General features: G+C 35.0%; 1 protein-coding gene across 9 annotated transcripts in view; it reads left to right on the forward strand.

Annotated features, from left to right (window-relative positions):
- Nucleotides 1-19,136, forward strand: part of ULK4 (unc-51 like kinase 4) — a 233,721-nt gene that overhangs the window by 156,195 nt on the left and 58,390 nt on the right. For all 9 annotated transcript variants that reach the window (XR_014953277.1, XR_014953282.1, XR_014953281.1 and 6 more), the window contains exon 35: nucleotides 18-203. Coding sequence is in view for 1 of the 9 variants with exons in the window: in XM_031503902.3 (XP_031359762.3) it covers nucleotides 18-203 (186 nt within the window). In the remaining 8 variants the exon portion in view is untranslated. The remainder of the gene's footprint in view (nucleotides 1-17; nucleotides 204-19,136) is intronic.

Here is a 19,136-nt window from a genome sequence, read left to right on the forward strand (position 1 = left end):
TTTTCATTCATTTTTAGCTTCCCAGTGAAGACACTGAAATATTTTTGAGTGCCTCACAGAACTTATTATTGCTGGTTCAGCTGTATGGAGGGAGCAATCAGGAGAGTATGTCTCCAGAAAATATGGACAGTTTTACTGAAGTACTGAAGTCCAAAGAAGATCCACGAGAACTTAAGCTTTTGTTGAAAATTGTTAAGAGGCTGGTGAGTTGACATCTAACCTTTTCCAAAGTCTGCATGTTTCTTTTATATAATCTGATAAATTTTTGGGCTGGTTTTTTCCCTCTCAAGGAAAAAAATTTTTAACATAATTTTAAAACCAAAATATGCTAAGTTGAATATCATGTCTTTAAATTCCACTTTTCTGGAGAAGATAGCTTTCTACACTTAACACCTCTTACAAAAATGGTGTAGGAATTCTCCTATTTCAGTTAACCATTCAGCAGTTTAAATAACTCATGCTATTTTTATACTTTTTTAGTAATTCAACTCTAGAAGGTATTGAAACCAATTTCTGAATGCCTTTCGAAAGAACTAACCTTGTAGCATTAAATATCTGTTCAGACACACAGTGGCTTATTTCACAGTGAATAAAAAGCTATTTTATACTTGGAATAGGTTTGTGCATGGGCTGTTGAGTCTTCATTCTCACAGAGCTATAGGGACCACTTGTGCTGGAGTGGCTGTAATGTAGAGAGCCATGCAGTGGGAATTATGCAGGGGCTTCTGGTGATGATGTTGACATGTAGAAGGTTCACTTCTATCCTGTTCCAACACAGTGGGATGACAGCAGCTTATGTTTTTCAGGTAGCTTAGGAAGGAAATCTTTTGGTATCTGTAGCATTCTCTCAGATAATACTATAGACTTTTAGCTTGAAGTGTCTTGATAAGAAGCTTTGCCTGCATTGTCAACAACCTTGCATTGTTTGAGTACTTCATCCTTTACTCTCCAAAAGCAGGAGCTTTCAGTTAAAAGAGGATAACTGCCCCAGTGTAAGAGGCAGGAGAGCCTTCAATTTTGCAAGTGCATTGCTGACTACTAGAGTAAGACTGTAATCCATGGCAGCAGGAATTAAATGGAAGCAACTCCATTGTAGAGATTTCAGAGATCTTGTCCCCTTTCTCCTGCCTGCTGTACTTAGATCATAGGAAAGTAAACACCATACCCTTCTTCCCTGTTTTGCCCAGCCCTATCTTGCCCTGAAAGAAGCATGAATATATAAAATTAAAGTTTATGTGATGTTTAAAATTCTAAAGGTACTTCCTATTGATTTTAGCTTGTACCTCTGCTACTCTTTCTGAATAATTGTTGTGATGTGTAGAACTGGCTTTTGCTTTTCTCCAAAATCAATATGAGTAAAAAGGCAACGAAGTGTGAGGGAAGGGAAGAGAAATGAGGCTGCAATATACATATCTAGATTATTACATTTTAGAATAGCTACAGACTTGTTTATTTCTCTCCGTTTTGAAGCCTAGGGTTCAAAAGTTAACCTAGTGTGCAGGATACTTAATATGCAAACTACTATTGACTATTTTAAGAGAACAAAGCTCTGCAGTCACCTTCTGAACCTTACAAGTTCCTGTACTTTAGGTTCCAGTTCTCTCGTATACCTGGTACTTGTTATTTAAAACATCAGGCATAGATTTTCAGTAATTATTGTAATGAGACCATATTATTTCTTTTGAAAGCAGGGTTCATAGATAATTTGACAGATTATTTAATAAATCATATGTTATTTCTCTAAACTTTAAAAAGTCCTGTTCAGAGGAGATTATTATCTTGTCAAAATTGTCATAATCACAAAAGACATTGAAATATAATCATATCCATTTAAGAAGGATTCAGCCCACATCATCTGAATTTTGAAGCCTAGAGCAGTGTTTTTATATATCTGGGCAGTATTTTAATAGAGAGATGAGTATATGCACTAATTTTCATTGTTGCAAATCAGTGTTTATACAGAGAAACTTTTCAGTTTGTGGTTTGCTGGTACAGTATTGCTTCTGTAAGACAGGAATGTATGAAAAAAGCTCCATGTGGTTATGCTACAAATGTCTTTATGGCATGTATTGCTGGAAATATGGAAGGGCATAGCAGTGTGACTACTTAACCTTGGTTCAAGTGCTTTACATGGCAGCAGTGAACCAGTGGAGGCAGATATAACAATTTCAGAGCCTTCAGTTTAAGGCATATCAGAGGATTTGTTGATGTACAAGATGACCTTACCTTGATGAAATGGAATCTCATATCTATATGTTGTTATAACTTAATGATTAAAGCACTGGGTTTTATCTCCAGTGGGTGGAAGGTTTTTTGAAAAGAAGTTGGAGATTTGACTTTATTTTGTTTTGTTCAGGTGTTTTAATGATCATAGTCAAATTTGACCAGCAGATTGACTGCAGGGCAATATAAACTTTGTGCAGTGCTTTCTTCACTAATTGTTTTCCGACAATTTTGTTGCATGCATTTCTTAAACAGAAATAAAGGTATAGGCCAGACTTTGTACAGGCTTAATACTCAAATCACTATGAACACACCCTTTTATAAGCTTTATTTTGCTGGAAAGAGAAATCATTTGGAAAGAAAATACGCTTTGAGCTAACTTCTGTAACTGTGTAAGTAAATATATCTGAAAGCTCTAAAGAGGCAGCACTGACTGTCAACTGTCTTCTTTCTGTTTTCTTTGTAATTACCTCTTAGATTTCAAAGCTTTGGGCTCTGTCAAGCACAGGTTAACCCATGTTTTTACAAGAATGTTCTCTCACTGCCTCTGATAAAATGAACAGAAACTGCATAAAATTATTTAATCGAGGAACAGGGTTTGGAGGTTTTTTCCCTTCAGCCTTTGCACTAACTGTCTTGTTCTGATTGCTTCATCTTGGGTTAGACAATGCTGTTATTCAGATATATTCATCTATTTTTGAAGCATTTTTGTAACTGATTGATGACATCAGAAGAGTGATCTCTCACTTTTTTAGTTCTGGAAAACTCTCCTGCCACTTGTCATGGAAATCACTATCTCATCATTCCATCTCTTCTGTGAAGATATAGTACATCTTATTATGAGTCCAGTAAATTACCTAGATAAAAATATTTTTTTTTTAATGAAGCAGAAAAAAATTTCATTTGGCAAGCAAGTAATTGAAGTTTGCCTGCTTTACTGAGAAGTTTTTAATTTCTTTTTTCCCCAGAGGGAAATTTTTTATAGAATTAGCCAGTATATTTCTACTGGACACATAATCACTGTGGGATTGCAGCTCACAAATAAATTATTTCAGCTTTCAGAAGAAGAGGACACTATTTTTTACTTCCATATAGTAATAAGAAAAAATTCCTCTGATAAAAATGAGTAAATATTAGGCTTTCTGCAGTCACAATGAAGAGGGAACTTATGTTCCCTTGTACAGTTGTCAGAAAGGCTATTGAGTTCTACCTAAATCACACCTTTTTCTCCTGATTGTCTTTCTAAAATCTCATTTTCACTAATACATGTTTTGCAAGTGTCAAAAAGTTTTTTCATCTTTTATTTTGTGAGCAACTAAGACATTTAGGATGTCATCTGCCTGTCCTGTATCCCATGGGGATATGTATAAGGATTTCTCAAATAATTTTAGGCTGCGTAGTAAAGACATTAAGGCTAGAATGATAATACATGAACTGTGGCAAAATTCTATAACATTAATTAATTTCACTGTAGGACTATTGAACTCTAATTTCATTTCCCTGCCAATTTGAGTCACAGCAAGAGCATCACTCTATACCTGCAGGCAAGTTTACTACCCTGTTTCAAATGTACCAAGCCTGGGAACCACTGATCACTATGTCTGAGATGTCATTCAAGTCATGCAGTCCATGTGTTTCTGTTATGTAGATTAGCAGTGATATCATCCCCAGTTTTATACAAAGATCTGCTGCATTTGCTTCTCTTGAATAGACAGTTCAGTGTTTGTATATAAAAATATATATGTATATTTTTATTGCAATAGGTCCCAGATTAGATCCTTATTACATTAATCCCTGATCATGCATTATGAGGACATTTAGAGCTTGGGGAGATCCACAATCCAAATACACAAATGATTGATTTAGAGTAGCAGTTCTGCAATCCCTCACTAGGTTGAACTTCTTGCTGGAGGTTTGCCCCTCAGTAGATTCCCACTAGTACATCTATAGGGAACTTCCCTCATAGAAGGTAAAGCAAAATCCCAAGAGTTTCTCAGACAGCATCCTTTTTGCAGCTTCAGCTCCAAGGACTTGGTGCCAGAAGGAGGTGCTTGTGCAGCAATTCCCAGAGGTCTGTTTTCCCATGGTCTTAAAAGGCTGCAGAAACTTGTTGGCAAATCTCCCGCTGAGGGAACACAGCACTCAAATAATCTAAAATTAGCTGGAGAAAACTTTTTATGCATCTTATTCCTGATCTGAATCTTTTAAGTGGCCTGTAATTAATTTCATTAGTTTCTAAAATAATCTATGTTATTGCTCTAAGGAATAACATGATAGCTATGGTTGTTAGATTGTGAACACACTACTCACTTGTGGGTTGCTGACATGTATAGGCATATTCAATACAAACAAAAAAGTTTTCCTGAAATTATACATGTTTTTAAAATTTGAGTGTCTCTTACATGAACAATTTCTATCCTTCATTAGTGTTAATCTGTTATGTTCAAGTTGTTACCAAACCTGCATCCCTTCTTTACAAACCATCTTTTGTTGTCTTCAGTCTACAAGAATAAAGTCCTTAAGATATTACCTTTGTATATATGTTAAAAGGGAGCATTTCATTAGATACTAACAACTTAGATTCTCCCAAATAGGAAGAAGCTAATCAGCATTAGGATACATTATGCAGATCATAACAGAATGTGTTGCTCAAAATCCTTTGAAATAAATACATGGGAAGGAAAATGCACGTTCACCCTTCCTGCTGTGTGACAAAGCTGCTTCTGTTTGCACACTCGGGCAGGGTTTTTTTAGTAGTTTTAATGAAATTGGAGAGGATCTCCAGAGATGAGAGATGGGGAGGTCTCCAGCTCCCACTGTGACTAGGCAGCCTTCTGCCATGGCACTTTCAGGCCTTGCTATTCCCTGATACAGGGGCAACAAGCGGAGTGATGAAATCGCCCTGTCTGCAGGGGCAAGTGACACTGTTCTCCCCTCCTCCTCCACTGGGTTTTCATCTAGCTGCAAAGTGAGCTCCTGAGTATGGCTTTTTGAGTTTTGCCTATGGTTTGACCAAATACAGTCTAATAACACTTTTTAAATAAAAAATGCTACAGCGTTCCTGATGAATACAAATAGTCTGCAGAAATATTTGTGAGTTAGATTGCTGAGCCAGGCCATTGCCATTGCTCAGGAAGCAGTACATTCAATTTTACACCAAAGGTTTAAAAAAATTTGGTTTAAAGTACTCAGAAGATGTATGCAGCAAATCACAACTATTCTAATACAATTTAAACAATAAAACAATTGTTTAAACACAAAGAGTAAAACTAGTGCAATTTACAGAAATTCATTGTTTGATGGGCATAATTCTCTTGAGGCACAGCCCCTATGCAGCACTTCATTGTTTACCAGAATGAAAATTGAGCCAGTATTGATTAATTTATCTGAGTAATTTGTATTTTTTTGTTGTGTAAGTAGTATTGAAGCTTTGAACTTTTTGTTCAATTTCTAATGTCATACAGCCTCTACCAAATGCTCATGGAAATGAAATATTGCACTTCCACCATTAAAACCTCATGGAAGTGTTTTGTTTTTTTTTTAAGCCTAGTAAAGCATTTTCAGGAGCTGGGAAGGAAAACAATTAATCAGTGTGATTTTCGTATAATCAAACTTATTAATCCAGTTTGTTGTCATGCATTCTACAAGAAATACCAGGTCATAAGATGTGTATTATTTCATCTATAATTATATACTTGCTATTAAGGATAACACAACTTTTCAGAAAACACTTTTTAAAATTCTTCATGAAGATGTTATTTGTGTGTGTAGTCATACTTAGGATTTATTTACATATGTGGTTATTTACATTTCAGATCCCATGGCATTCTTTATAGTACTATATGTGGTTAATTTTACCTGGCCTAAATAAATTCTGAGTATTGAAATCCCAGACACAGTTTTTCACTATAGCTCTGATAAGAATTTTCACTTTTAATCACTGTTTCACCTTAGGGGCATTTGCATGTTTCATCTGTGTGCCTGGCTTATGGCGTTTGTGAAAGGCTAAATTCAGGCCCACTTATACTTTGAGAAACTCATGGTGTTTTTTCAGGATGCTGAGTAGTAGGACAATATGTTAGCAGTGACTAACTTGACTTACTCTTTTTTTGAAATTTGCTTTCTATGCTTTCTACTGGGGGAGAGGGAAGAATAGCTTGATATTTAGATTTACATATTTGGTTAGAGCACTGATATAATTTTAATAGGCTTTTTCCATTTCTGATGGCCTTCCTTTTAATTTACCTTTCTGATTTTTACAATAACCTTCTTTTGGTTGGCCAGAATTCTTAAGCACAGCATTTTAAAATTAAATACTGATGGGGTTTATTCAAGTGTTTATATTTCTGTTTTATGAAATGAAACAGAATAAGTATTCATGAATAAGTCTCAGTGACTGATCCCTGGAATTCTTATCTTACTCCATCTTGTCACTTTGGATCCTATCTAGAAGCTATGTAGCTCCTACCAGATTGGAGAAAACTTTTCTATTTTGTGACCCAAAGCACTAGATGGTGCAGGAATACTCTATTGCTTTTTTTTTTTTTTTTTTTTCCCTCCCTCTCCTCATACTAAAAACAAATATTTAAATCTTGGTAAGATTGTCCAGGGTTATGGGATCACTTATTTCTGCCTATGTCAGGATCCTGTTCTGAATTTAGTACATCTCTGACTACAATTGCTGTATCAAATGAGATATAGAATAATATCAGTTCTGTGGCTGAGAAGGCTGGGGTGGTGAATGGTAGGGCTACTAATTCACTTTATGTAATATGGTTTATATCCTGTGTATCTCTAACTACAAACACAATGTATCTTCTTTTTTGTGTGTGTCTTGGGATACTCTTAACTCAAAGTGTCAAGAATTTTTAGCAACTGTGTAAATCAAAATTTTATTTTAATTGTATCTAAGGTGAGAGATTTTTTTTTTTAACTGCTGATTATTGGAGCTCCAAAGCCTGTTCTATCAAAAATACAGGTTCATGGAACCTGTGCTAAAATCATGGTCCTCACATAACTTTTTGCTGAAGAGAACCTATTAACACCAATCAAATAGGATTGAATTATTAAAAATCTTCTCTCAGCTTGAATTTTAATACCAGGTTGCACATATTTCCATGTTCTGTAGCATTAATGGGAGCATATGAGCTGTAGGTTCTGCTTTCATTATTATTATAACTGAATTTCATTAGTCTGTAGACTGGGACCTCATTGTCATTAGCTCAATCCAAGCATAGTAAAAAATAATTTCTTGCTCCAGAGAACAATCCAGCTTGTTTCCTGTATTCAGAGCAGGATCAAGAAATGGCCTGAAAGTGACTCTCCCTAATATGAAGTATTTTGACTCAAAATCACCATTCTGTGTAAAACAGATCATTCAGCAATTATCAGTTCTTGTGCAAGCAAGTATGAGTGCTTGACTAGTTCATTACTAACGTAAAATAATCTTCATTCAATCTTCATAAAAATTTAAATTGTTATGGTCACAGCAGTATTTTAAAATCCTTAGTCTTCATGTGAAGTTGTTACCAGAAACAAAAAGAGCTTTGAAACATTTTGGTTGCCAGTGTTCAAGATAAGATACAGTTACATGTGAAATGGCTTACTGTTAGTTTTTGAAAACTTATATTGCAAACCCTTCAGGAAGACCTCCCTTTTCCATTACATCCATTCTCTTGCTCTGTCTTCTTGCTGACAAGTTTACTGAAGGTAAAATAGTCTGTTACATTGTGTCAGGAATTTTTAAACTATGGTGTACCAGGATGAAATCTAATGTAGGAGTTATAATCCCTACTGAAAAGAAGTGCTCCTTCCTTTGCCTTCTAAATCACCTAGTAGTGGACAATCAGAGAAAAAGGTCTTGACATAACCTCTTTGTTAGTCCTCCTTGCTCCCTTATTTACTTTGCTACTCTTTCTTTCTATTGAAGAAACTATTAAAATAATAAAACTATTGAAAAAACATGTTGAGTTTTAAATTATATTTCAATTTAATGTGCTTTTTCGAGGCATCCAACAAACAAACATTAGCTGTATTTCACTTGTCTGTGTCCTTTCTCTCTTCATCTCTTAAGACTGGAGCGTTGCTGAAAAGCTGGTGTTTTCCAAAATCTTGCCATGAGCAAATTTGCAGGTCGTACAGAGCTTGATTTTAAAAGCAGTGTGTGGATGCAGATAAACAGGGAATATAGTTGTTTTTATTGGAGAGGGAGACAGTCCTTGGTTATCAGGCTGTGAAGATAGGGGACTCTGAGGCATGTAAATTAGACAAAGGAGACAAAAACCCTGACAGGGAATTTCAGATATAGGTTATCTGTCTGATAGAAATTGTGAGCAAATATATAGAAGTAGAACAAAGTTATGCTGGTCATGGCAATGAGACCAAGAAATATGACCATTTGGAGCAAAATTAAGGCACTGTTTAGGAAGTTAGGGATTGGTGGAAGGATCAAAGATGAAAATTACTTTAGAAGTATTGGTCAAAACATAAGTGCAATGGAAGAAAACAAAATACCTTTTTTTTTTCCTGAATATCTCATGCATCTAAAGATTGGTTAAGGCATTTGTTAACAACAAGTACCTACTTCTAAGGTTCCCTAACAGAGACCCCATGCTCACAGGCTAATCCCTGCAATGTTATCATTCAATGTTATGATAAAGCACATCTGTGCTTTATGAACATGGTGCTGCACAATTTCAGATGGCTGTGATCCATGTAAATGAAACAAGGTTATGTTTAAAAATAGCATTTGTGTGTATTGAGGTTAGGTTTTCAGTGGATTTCTACAGTAACTTATTCTCCTCTCCAAGTTCAAAGTGTTTCAACCCAACATCTTCAGTGATGTAACACCAACATTTTAAATTATGAAGACTCTGCTAGTTAAACATTTATAAAGTGCCCAGTGCTGTCATTTCTTTAAACTATTAAAAATGTAATGTTTTTATATGAACATCATTATAAATTTATAACAAATGTAATTTGTGGTGATGCAGTGTTCTATGGGCTGCGAATTACTGTCCTAAACTTCACACAGCAGATGCTTTCTCTGGGATGCAGTGCCTAGTTGATAAGTTCATATGATGCAGCATAAGAATATCTCACTATTTGCATTCCAGCTCTACTCCGCTTATACAGGTTGCTTTTTTTAGACTCAGGGGGCATTTTGAGAGTGTTGAAGTTAACACACAATTCCTAGTCTTGTCAAAAACTTATGATTTCCTGAATTCTTTAATATCAGTAAAAGATTACTTCTTCCAGAAATATAGAGTGTTCATGAGTAATGGGTCAACCGGTGCATGTAATTTCATATCATCCAATAGTTCCAATGATCTAAAATAATTTTTAAAGGAATTATATTGGTGCACTTAATTGCAAGAGAACTACTGTGGAGCATAACCTCAGTATACATGGAAAAGTCAAATTGGTATGTTCCATAGTGCATATTTTATCTCATGGATGAAAATCTGATTTTTGTGCTGTAAATCCTTGGAAATTGTAATGTATAGAGTTACTGCATATTAGAATCACATCGGAAAAAGATAATTAGAGCAAAACCTGCCCTGCCTGTGCTAAACAAAATGCACATATAAAAATCTGCCATATATACAGTATGTGAGATATATATATCTATACATGTGTGTGTGTGATTGGGGGAGGTATGCTAAACAGTGGAATCTACCAGACTAATAATTTAAACAAAAAAACCCATTATTTCTAACTGCAATTTACTGTTGTCCCATTTCATCACTTAAACATAGAAGAAAGAGTCAAGGTAGAATACCCTTTGCTCATTCTGACTGAATGCTTCCTTTGTGGCTTTTCATGCAAGCGGCCAGTGTTTCCAGGGAAGTGCCAGCACAGGGCTCTCTATGTGTGCTCTGGGCAGAGGTTTCCCTGCAATGGGCTTGAGGAGATAGAAAGGCACAATTTCCCAAGGGAACTTGGGCACAGTGCTGCTTGTCCTGAGTGCTGGAGCAGAAAAGCTCTGCAGAGCTTATTAGTAAAGCAGCATTTTGTCAGCTGTAAAATTTTAAGTAGGAGTCCTTACTGAGTAGCTGTATGGCGCTTATTTTCATTAGAGCAACAGTCTGCACAAAGCAGGTTAGAGTTAAAATCAATGTAACATTAATCTCTAAAAATCAAATAATTCCCATGGAAATGAGTATATTAACACATCCTCATACTGTTACTTTTCTGCAAGGTACTATTAGTATTTAAATACTATAAAAGGTAATTTTTAGCATATGTGATGAAACAGCAGGTGTGCATAAAGCATAAAAGGAATTGTGGCTTATAAAGAGCAGGGCTCTTGTAATGTTAAGCCATTAGTACAGTTTAGTATTTGCAATATAAATGGCACACAACATTTATTTTCATGTCCATAACTCTAAGACAGCTAGGAGTAGTTTGTGCAACACGTATCATTCAGTTAAGTGAGACCTTGAGTCTGCTAATGTAGCAATATTTCTTTTAGTTTGGTGAGGAAAAGTCTTATTGCTGAAAAAGAAATTACAGGTATCATTGAAAGAACTAAATAATATGCTCTCAGAATTGCTGAAGTAGACTGTTGATCCACTGAGGAGCTCTGATGGCATCAGAGAGATGCTCATGCAATTTATTCATGTAATTGTAGTTCCAAGATTAAATATATATTACATTTTGGAAGTGATGTTATTTAATCAGGATTGATTTTATTGAATCTTCTAGTCTCTATATCACCATTATATTTGATAATTTCAGCAAAATTTTATTTTCCCTCTTGCAGCTTCATACTTAAGTTTTACATAGCTATTTATGATCCCAAGAGCATAATTGCATTAGCAAGATGCTATGGGCTTGTGTGTGCGCACCTATTAGGCTTATATACTCTTCTATAATCCTTTTAAATTTTCTCATTGGGTTTTAATTTATCCTGGTTTTTAGTATTTCCATCTACATAATGGCTAAAAGTTTTTTAAATTGCAAGGATTTAAAATAGCTTAATTTTCCAAATTTAGTTACAGGGATTTCTAAGGAAATTTAATTTCCTGGAAGTACTAATTACTTCCTTATGAATGTCACATCTAGAAAAGTTTCTCTGATTTGGTTGTCAAAATCATTAGGTATTCTAAGTCCTAGTCCTTTATTTCTCTTATGAAAGGATTGAAAGAAGAAACCAAAAAACTGACGAGGAACTAGAAATTCCATGGAATATGACACATTTTTAAAAATAATTTTAATTATATTAGAGTTCCCTCAGTTGTACATTTAGAAGAGGAAATACAATTAATTAGGATGCTGTAATATGAGACTAAGTTATGTAGGAAGCCTGGTAGTCTTCTTACAAACAAAACTAGCATCAGTTGGCTTGTGGGCTGGGAAGGTTTGGGTATCTGTCTTTTTCCTCACTTCTCTTTCAATAAATCATTTTAATTGGGAGATGAACCCAATAATAATGTAATCAGGCTTTTGACCCATTAAGTTCAAGTGACTTTGAAATGAGGTGAACCAGATTTGTCTATCCCTACTAGAAAATAAAAGCAGCCAAACATGAATCTGCCAAGATTGTTTTATTCAACTTTTGCCTGATACCTTGTAGAGTACTTTAAGAATTTGAAAAATTATGGTACTTCTACTTGAACTTGGATGAGAAGGTGAAATACAAATGTAATCACTCTGACAGTGATTTAGTGACCCTGGAACATCTGGGAGTGAAGCCATGTGCGGAGAACAGTGGCAGGATGTGGATTGGAATGTGAAAGGAGCAGCACTGACTACTGCTTAACATCTGTAAGTGAGAAAGAAAAATAATGATGTCTTGAAATGGGTAGAGGTGAGAAATGTAAATGAGTGATGAACACTCTCTTAATACCTTGGCAGCATGGCAGTTCTGAATGTAGTTCCCAAACAATATGGAGCACATTAGATTTTGAGACTACTGAATATAATGATTTTAGTGTGATAAGAATCTCATGTCCCGCTCTGTAGCCTATCCTCTCTGTAGTGCTGCTTTGATCCAGCTTCCCACCCAACCTACTGGGGTTCAGCTTGCAGCCTTTCTATTCCAGAAGAAAGGAAGAAAGAGGTTGGAGGTTGTGGTACTTCTCATGTAGCTTTCTTTTCTCCCCTTTGATGAACAGGGATGTATATCCCACTCTGCTGCAAAGAAAATGGATCAGAGCTGGACCTTTATGTTCTAATGTCCAAAGTGCACTTCAGTGAAGCAGTGTTTATTCAGAAACACTGTAAGGAATTAGAAGAGGCATCAAAACCACCATGAATTATAGTGTCATCATTGGATGAGGTGTTCTAGGGATGTTTTCCAGCCACAATCACAATTATAGTGAGATTAGCAAGTTCCTTGAACCCTGATCCAAAAGACTCAATAATACAATATTTAGTGGTATTGTGCTTATGTCTTGTGGGACACAAATGTTTTTGCCCATCAATTTGTTTTAAGGAAAGCAAAAGAAGTGTTTCTATTTCAAACAGAAAACCAACGGATGTACATGAAATAGCTGCACAGCTGTTGGTCCTGCACTAATAAAGCAGCTTAGGTGCAGAGGCCTCTGCACCCCACAGTCCTCCATGAGCCCAGCTGCTCTCCCAGGCTGCCAGTGCAGGTGCACTCACACCATGCAGTGAGCTCCAGTATCCAGACCCGATACAACACTTGCAGTGCAGAAAGTATGTGTGTTTGTCCTAGTGACCACTGCAGGATGCAAACATCACCTTTGTGCCTCAAGCTTGTCTCAAGCTTGTGGTCTTGGTTTTGTCTGGAAACTTAAGATATGTAACTAGAAGGATCAATGTGATAAAAAAAAAGTGAGTTTGTATCACTAGGTTGGCTCAAAGAGCTCTTTATTTTTAACTGTTCACTGAATAACCATTCCTTTTTGATGCTGTATATTACCACTAGTCAGAGCTACAATAATTTGTCAGAGTAGTACAAGTTATTTCAGACCAAAAAAATATATTTCCTAATACCAAGTGCAGAAAAAAGGCCAGGAGAGAAAGTAGACTTTTACATACCTAATTATATATTTCCAGATGTAAGAAAGACCAGCCCGTAAATTCAGTGGTGGTCCTGGAGTTGCAAATTTTGGCTTTCAGTTCACCACTACAACAAATCTGAAGAAAAATCCAGGGAAAGAGGTTATCTATTTCTTCCATAATTAATATATTGCTAGATGTAATGTTTGAAATATTGAGATAATTTATGAGAGAGCTATCACAGCTTTCATAAAAAACCAGTAAATTCAAATCAAGAAAAGTATAATATTTACTGCCACTCAAATGCCTTGCAAAGCTCATTATTTTTGTGTTATTTTCCTGACATTACTCTTTTCCCTAAAACTATGTGGTTGCAAATAGAGGGATAATTAGCATTAGCCCATTTATGAGAAACTGTTAGTGACAGAAACTATTTATTGTTGTGTACAATTAAAATATGATGTGAACACATGAGAATTTGCATTAAAACAAGATTGCAGCTTGTCAGCAGTTTCCTTTGTTCAGCTCTGTGTTTATTAGGCTACAGCTGCTCTCCTACTTTTGTATGACTTTATAGTAATAGCAACATATTCATTATTGGAGATGTCTAAACTAGTTTGATTACACAATATACAAAGCAAAAATATATCTGATATAATCTTTGTTAATGAATTAGATCTGGAAGTAAGATTATATACCAACAGGAAAAAAAATACATTCTTGTTTCATCTCTTTATTGTTTTGGCTTTGTTTGGGTTTGTTTTTTTTTTAAATTGATTCCTTGCAGTAAGTGTTGTTTATACATAGCACCTAGGGTGATTTATGTAGATTATTTTCCTGTTTTATTTTGACAACTTCAGTGCATCTGCAAATAAACAACTTGAAACCTGTCAGAAAAAAAGGAGACACATTTTTTCCTAATTCTGTCATTATACAAAGTGATTTCTACAGTATAACAGTTGGTATTAGTTTATGTATTTTAGGATCTTTGGTACTTGTAATCCCATTATTAGTAGTTTCAACATTATATTCCTTGGCACAGATAAGCCATGGTGGGAGGTCATAGCAAAAGGCACTTTTCCAGCTCCTGTAACTGGATGGGTAGCAGTCATAGTCTAAAAAACAGAAAGCAAAAGATGGATAATGGAAAGAAAAAATGTCATTAGAGAAGCTGTTAGCAAGTCCCAAAAGAAGTTTTAAAAGAAAGTTCTAGGAACCTTTCTACACTGAAAAGTTTTATGCTTTTGAGAGCAAAATAGGGTCATCATGTCGTCAGTGTACCTGGAGGCTGATATACCAGCATGATTAACTTGTGCAGCATGGTTTGCACTGTTCTCCAGTCTGAGAAAATATTGGTCCTATTAATTTCACAATTTTTTTTTCTGTCACTATGTGCGAGTCTAGCTACTGTTTGAACTTTCTGAGAAGATAGGTATCAACTTGCTCAGCTTTCATGCTTGCTCCATGTCTCTTATAGCTGTCAATATTATTTCTGTTCAGAGGGTTTTCTTTCTCACACTTGGAACTGTGTATAGACACAAAGCCATAGTCCATGACTTTTACCAGAACCTTCTAGAGCAGAAGCAGGATGAATAAATGAACAAGCACTTCCGCTAACAAAATTAACACTTTAAGTATATACTTCATTAATGTGAACAGAAAGAACTGTGCTTAAGTATTTTCTTCTGACTTTCCTTATGGGAAGCAAATTTCCTTTTCAGCTTGTTATTGTCTTTTAAAAGTCTCTTTGCATCCCTACCACATCATTTGTTATTTTTGGTTTAGGTGGAAAAGTAGCAAACTCTTACTTGTTTGGGAAGTGTTCAGATACTGCCAGAGTTATGATAGTATGCACCTCAGCATGGTCTGCAACTGAATGCTTCCTGCTGCTTCAGGATGCATTGCTTCAATTAGTGGTTCAATTAGTTTTTGTGGGGAGTTTCTGAGGAAAGGAATCTGTCTTTCCTTTCTGTTATTTCTGCTGTGACTCCCTTTGGAGAAAAGTTTCTCAAGTCCCATTAAGTCTCACTGCCCTGTATGAATTTTAAATTCCGTTTAAATGCCAAGCAGCATTTACAACTGTAGATTCACTTCTCATTTTAATGTCATATTTCTACTATTTTTATCTAAATGTAAAATCATTGACATTGATTTAAATGTTTTATATTCTCATAAATTATTGTTTCATTTACATAAAACAATCTATGGAAGTATACCTTGATATTCTAATGCAAAAAAATTGTGGTGCTTCTACTTAACTAATTAGAGGTGTCTATAATTTTCTAGAATTACACCACTTACCACATAATTATCTCCTTACAGTACTTTCCTAATTCTGTGAAGTCCCAGAGTAAAAAATCCACAAATATGTTAATGTTCTTACGTTTGAAAACTGAGGTTTCTAAAACCCATAGTTTTAACATTGTAGAAATCACCACACATAAAAGTTTAATTATAGATTTAAAACTAACTGTGATCTGAGGCAAAGAAGGAAGGAAGAGGAGGTTCTAGATAGAACACAGGTAGAAGTATCCTTGTAAGAAAGCATTTGAGTTTAACCTTGAATAGCAGAATTTCTTGGCAGGGATTTGCACTATCCCTTCTGCATACAGAAATTAAATAGGAATGATACTCAGAAAGTACACTCATATCCTGCAGTTTTCAAAAAAGAAAATGAATTTGATGGTGTTATTGAACCCTGGAAGAATTAGAGATAGTTCTTAGAAGCGTGAATTTAAAATAATGTTAATTAAAATGTGACCTATTATCTTTTACCTCTCAGTTGAATTTATTTTTTTTCTTTCATGTTTTTATTCTATTGCAAGGATTTTTAATTTTTTTAACTCCTCCAAATCCACTTCTGTTCTTAAATGTAGCTGGTATTGATTGGTGTGCTTCCACTCAAATGGCCCAGAAATGCAGATAAGAGAGCAATGTGAGATGGTGTTATGAGAGGTTTCATGTATGTCTCTCAAGAAATGCATCCTCAACTTATGTGCATGTTTTCTGTGTCACTGAGGAGGGAGTCTCATAGTTTTGATCCTTTTGATTTCTTACTTTTTCAATCTGGATGAATAGTCATATCAAAGTAAAATTTTTTTGCTTATTGAAGATGCAGATAAATAGATTTAGTTAAAACTTGGAAACTGGTAACAAAAGTCAAAGCCAATGTTAATTTTCTTGCAGTGCTTGTGGAAACAGCAGTGAATATTGATAGGATGCAATGTGAGTCAAATTAATCTTTTGCAGTGGCCATTAATAAAACGGTATGTTTCTCTTTACTGAAGCAGATGTCTATTAAACAGAATGTTTTCATGCAACTAAGAAAAATTTCAAGAAAGGAAATGCATGTGTTTGTGACAGCTTACATTTTTAGCAAATAATTTTCTTTTTAATTTTGAATGGCAGAATAGTAGTTGTAGTACTTCAAAAATATTTAAGACAAAATATATTCCCTTTATATACCTAATATAGCTACTTCACTTCTGAAGTTTTCAGCCTTGACATACCTGTAAAGCTGAACACAACTTTTTGGGAAGGAAATATCTAGTGTACATATTTGAATTGGGCAAGTCTGCCTTTCTGACTCTGATTTTTATGTATGTTTAACCAGCATTGGTTTATTGATCAAAGAAAAGTACTGGGGAGGGAAGGGGATCAAGCCAAATGAAATATCATTAGAGGGAAAAAGCTTCAGCAGAAAAGAGAAAGTTTTAATCCTAAATGAAAGTTTTGTTTCATTTTTTGTATTTATTTTAAACACTTGTCCTTTATGAAATTCAGTCAAATTTCAAACAAAAATTGGTTTTATAAATGGTATACTGAGACACCTCATAGTAAAGATTACAGTGCAAATGACTTTGAGACTTTCAAAGCTTGATTTCGTTCCATTAGTATTATTATGGTTCTTATATCAAGGAGGTAGCACATTTTACTAATTAATCTGTGCTAACAATTATATGGATCTGTGTTAATAATTGAATGAATCTTCAATAACTTTCAAACTCCTATTTCTACCATTAGTCAAATGAAAGCTACTTTTTTCTGTATAACCATTTTTGGCCTTCAACTAGTGGATTCTAACCAAAATGTATTATTGTGTATGTGTGGATATTACTGCAAGTAGAAACTGAAGAAGACATTGGGTTTCTGATAGGATGAAAACCAAACAATTTCCCTCATAAAAACCAAACAGTGGTTTGCCCATGAAAACCATTAATCTGAAAAAATATCAGAGAACCATCTCTGTAAAATATCTGTTTTTAATTGAGGCAACCATTTGAAACTACCTGTCTGTTCATTTAGCTATTTCACCCTTTTGTACATCCATAAAGAAGGTTTCTTCTTGCTTTTTTGCATAAGGTACTGAAATATTTGTTGTAGCCTTAAGCCTCTTCCAGGTCCTGCATAAGAGCTGACTAATCCGAACAACAGAGGGCGATCCATGGTTCATTGTGCAAGGAATAGGGCTCAGCTCTCCTCTTGATGAAGTGATGCATTCAAGCTGTCTGTGGGTCACAGCTGGGCTGCAGTTGCTGCAAATCTTTTTTTTCAGACTGCTGCAACTCAGGTGTTTGCTGCATAAAATTCTAGAGAAATTAAGTTGGCTGGAGTACAACTGTGTGCACTCTGAGCAGAAAATCCATTTTATAGCAAATACCACATTGTGTCACCCTTGAGGAAAGAAAAAGGAACTTTTCTAGACTTGGTCAAGACAACTGTAATGGGAATATATGAGCCAGTTTTGGTCTCTGCCTGCAAACAGAGGCTGTGAGAACAGCACATCCTTGGGAACTGAGGGATTAAATTGTGTGTATCAGCATCCCATTGTTCATGCAACACATGAGAAAACTTGTCTTCAGTTGCAGAGCTTTTCCATAGACTTCCTATTTTTTGATACAGAGACTACTTGTACAATTCCAAATTTGACCACAATTCTAAGAATATACTCCAATCCAGATGCTTAGGTTCTCAAAGCCATAATGTTGGGTTGTCACTGGCAAAGAATGAGGCAGCTTGATTAGTGCATGGAGAGGACAGAAAATAATGGTTGCCTGCTGATTCACCCTGTGTTGCTTTTGGGTAACAATTGGAGTCTTATTCAAGATTTCAGATTTTTATTTGTAAGATTTCAGACTGTGTAAGTCCCAAACCATCATTGACTTCTAACCCATCTAAGGACCCATTCTTCTTTGCTGGAAACAGTCAGTCTTGTCTAGTGAAAACATAATAATCTGAAAGGTTACTTTTTTTCTTGATTACTTTAACTTGCTCAATTTTCCATTCAGAAAAGTGAAACTAATTTGTTTTCTGTTTGCCTCATTTCCAAGCTTTTTTTTCCTTTATCCCTACTTCTGGAGCTTTTGTTTTTTTTAAAAGACACCACCAATTTCAAGCAACGAAATTATTTAAACTAATATTTCAAACTGAGGCTTCTGTCAATTGTTTTGCCAATGTTAGAGTATTTTACTCTTTCATTTTTGGTTGCATTAGCCAAGGTGACTATTGATAGAATCAGAAATAAAATTCCTGGTTCTTAGTCCTATAATGTGACCACAGAAAATAATGCTATATTAAAAAGAAATTTAGAGCAATTTAAAATAAGGGGAGGGGGAGAAAGGCATATAAAACTGGTGTTAAACTTTTGGATATATAGTACTAATCTTTACAGATGCTGTTGGACAGTAAGTGCTCTCCATTCAATTATTGGAAGAATTGGCATGCAAGAAGATGAAACTTAGCAGAACTAAATTTTCATTTACTTTCAATAGGAAATTACAAATAATAATTGAGATCAAATGCACATATTGATCCAAAGTGCCATTATCTCAAGCAAAATTGAAATAATGTGATTTCAATAAACCTAAAAAGATCAGCAAATATTAACACAGTCCTCCATATTCTCTTCTGTCTATACCATTTTGGTATCTTTTTGCAAAACA

This window comes from Lonchura striata, chromosome 2, assembly GCF_050655825.1.
Source record: "Lonchura striata isolate lonStrDom1 chromosome 2, ASM5065582v1, whole genome shotgun sequence".
Taxonomy (NCBI): Eukaryota; Metazoa; Chordata; class Aves; order Passeriformes; family Estrildidae; genus Lonchura; species Lonchura striata.